We start from the raw sequence: 2,740 nt of genomic DNA on the forward strand, positions 1-2,740 counted from the left end.
CCAATAACTGAAAAGGCATCAGAATTTTTAAAAATTTCCTTTACTATTCATATAAATGTATGGGCAACTAGAAAAATAAAGAAGACTATATAAATATAGAAGGTATGTATCACAGCTCAATTCAACTTTTTGCAATTTGGCTAAGTCTCTGAAACACATTTTGAACTTCAAGACATCTCCTCTCTTACCTCTCAATATTACAGATGAACAAACTTCAAATTATTTTCACCATGTTTTCAAAACTAAACATCAATGGTTTTACTTTTCAGTGTGGACTACTTTAATAAAGAAGAGACCACATCCAACATAACAGCATACAACATTCTGAAATAAGCAAAAACAGAAAAATCTACCCATTCTGCAAATTAAGCTATAACAGAATATATACACATAACTCAATATTCTATCTTCTTCATAGTCCAACTGGGCTCATTTCCTAAAACTTAGTTATTTTTTTTTCTGAGAAAAGAAAATGAAAGTGATTTTAAATACTATCGTTTTGAATGAAGTTTTACTACTTCGATAATTTTGTATTTTAATCTCTGATTTTCACTACCAAAATGGATCAAAAATATTCCTTTGATATCCAGGTAGCTATAAATAAATATCAATATCTTCTTTCTCCTCTCATACCTATAGTATCTGGGAGGTCTAGCAGTTCATTGTGCTGCAAGTCAAGGTTGGTTATCTGTGTGCAGTTTCCAATCTCCTTTGGAAGGTGTTCAAGTTGATTGTGAGCTACATCCAGCGTAATGAGGTTACATAATTCACCTGTAAATTAACCAACATAAAAATGTAATAAGTATTATTAAAGAATATATTAGATAATACTTCTAAGCAAGAGAGTAAATTTTATAATTTCTAAGCACAAATAACTGGAAACAATCTTATTAGATAAGCAACTTTTATTTGAAATGGTAAATTGCTTAGGGAACACACTTGCATTGTGAGAAGAAAAAGCTTCATTTTTCTATATCATAATTACATTTTGTTTCTGAAAAAGTCAATCACAAAATCTGAAACCATTATTTCAAAATGACATCTGATAAAATTAAAATGTTGTTTGTAAATGATTACCAACCTGTATTATATACTCTTTTTAATTTAAGTAACCAATTCAACCACAAATGTTTGTATATTCCAAAATTTAAAGAGCTAGTTTTTTTAACCAAATTCAAGACAATAATATCAGATACATCTTGAGTTCAATTTGAGGGTCATCGTCCACCTCAAAACATATGTGCTTTCAAATACACATACATTCTGATGTTATATAAATACATAATTTGAGATTTATAAATAAAAACTGCTTCTCAATAGCACTCTAAAAAGACAGAAAATAAGGTATATTTCTCTTTTCCATTCTGGTTGAAAGGGCTGTATTGGAAATTATTTAGCCTTTAAAAACCTTTTTATTTGTAACAAATATATTGGTCCTCTCATGATTTTTCTATTTTAAAGGCAGAGGTTGGAGTTACCAAAAAAGTAACATAAACAAACTGTATAGATCTCTATACAGTACAGTGGTTCCCTGAAAAATTAAACATAGAACTACCATATGATCCAGCAATTCTACTCTGAAAAATGGGTGTGGGGCACATTATTAAGCTACATATAAATACAGGCAATGAAAAAAATAGATAAATCTGTTTTCATCAAAATTAAACTTTTGTGCATCAAAGGATACTGTTAAGAGTGAAAAAAACCCATACGATAGGAGAAAATATTTTCAAATCACGTATCTGCTAAGGGATTAATATGCACAACATATAAAGAACTCCACAATAAAACAAGACCACCACAAAATACTCAAAGAAGCCAATTAAAAAATAGGAAAAAGACTTCAATAGACATTTCTCAAAAGATATACAAAAGTCTAACACACACATGAAAAGATGCTCAACATTAGTAATCATTAAGGAAATGCAAATCAAAACTTATATGAGTCAAATTCATTGAGACAGAAAGTAGAATAATAGTACCAGGTGCTGAGGAGAGGGGGGAATGAAGATTTATAGTTTAATAGGTACGAAGTTTCAGTAAAAGATGATGACAAAGTTCTGGTGATGGCTGCACAACAAAGTGAATGTACTTAATGCCACCAAACTCTACAAAAATGCCTAAGGATATATTTTATGTTATGTATATTTTGTAACAATAAGAAAAATTTGTGGGACATAAATAAGCCAGTGCTAAGTGGGAAGTTTATAGTACTAAATTTCTACATTGTAAAAGAAGTAGGATATCAAGTCAATAATCTAAGTCCTCATCTCAAGAAAATAGAAAAAGAAGATAAAAATAAGTCCAAGCAACCAGAAGGAAGATAATAAAAAAAATAAGAGTATAAATCAATAAAATTGAAAACAGTGAAGAAAAAAAAAATCAATGTAAATAAAAGTTGATATTTTAGAAAAAAATCAATAATACTGATAACCCTACAGGAAGATTTACAAAGACAAACAAGAGAGAAGACACATATAAATATTAGCAATGTAACAAAAGACTATAAATCCTACAGTCTTTAAAAAGATAAAAAGGAAATATTAGAAACTTCATAATTATAAATTACAAATACCCAAAGTTAGAAGATATAGAACAATTCTTTAAAAACCACAAGCTACCAAGATGAAACAGAAAATCTGAATAGTACTATAACCATTTGACTGTAATTTGTAATTAAAAAGCTTGATTTGTAATTAAAAAGCTTCTCAAAAAAGAAATCCCAGGCCGGGCGCAGTGG

The 2,740-nt window shown here is 29.1% G+C and overlaps 1 protein-coding gene across 1 annotated transcript in view; it reads right to left on the bottom strand.

Annotated features, from left to right (window-relative positions):
- The window catches only part of SHOC2 (soc-2 suppressor of clear homolog (C. elegans)), a 126,712-nt gene that overhangs the window by 43,613 nt on the left and 80,359 nt on the right, over positions 1-2,740 (bottom strand). The window contains exon 3 of the mRNA XM_012663903.1: positions 634-771. Coding sequence (XP_012519357.1) covers positions 634-771 — 138 coding nt within the window. The remainder of the gene's footprint in view (positions 1-633; positions 772-2,740) is intronic.

Source organism: Propithecus coquereli, unplaced genomic scaffold (genome assembly GCF_000956105.1).
Source record: "Propithecus coquereli isolate 6110/MARCELLA unplaced genomic scaffold, Pcoq_1.0 Scaffold84, whole genome shotgun sequence".
Taxonomy (NCBI): domain Eukaryota; kingdom Metazoa; phylum Chordata; class Mammalia; order Primates; family Indriidae; genus Propithecus; species Propithecus coquereli.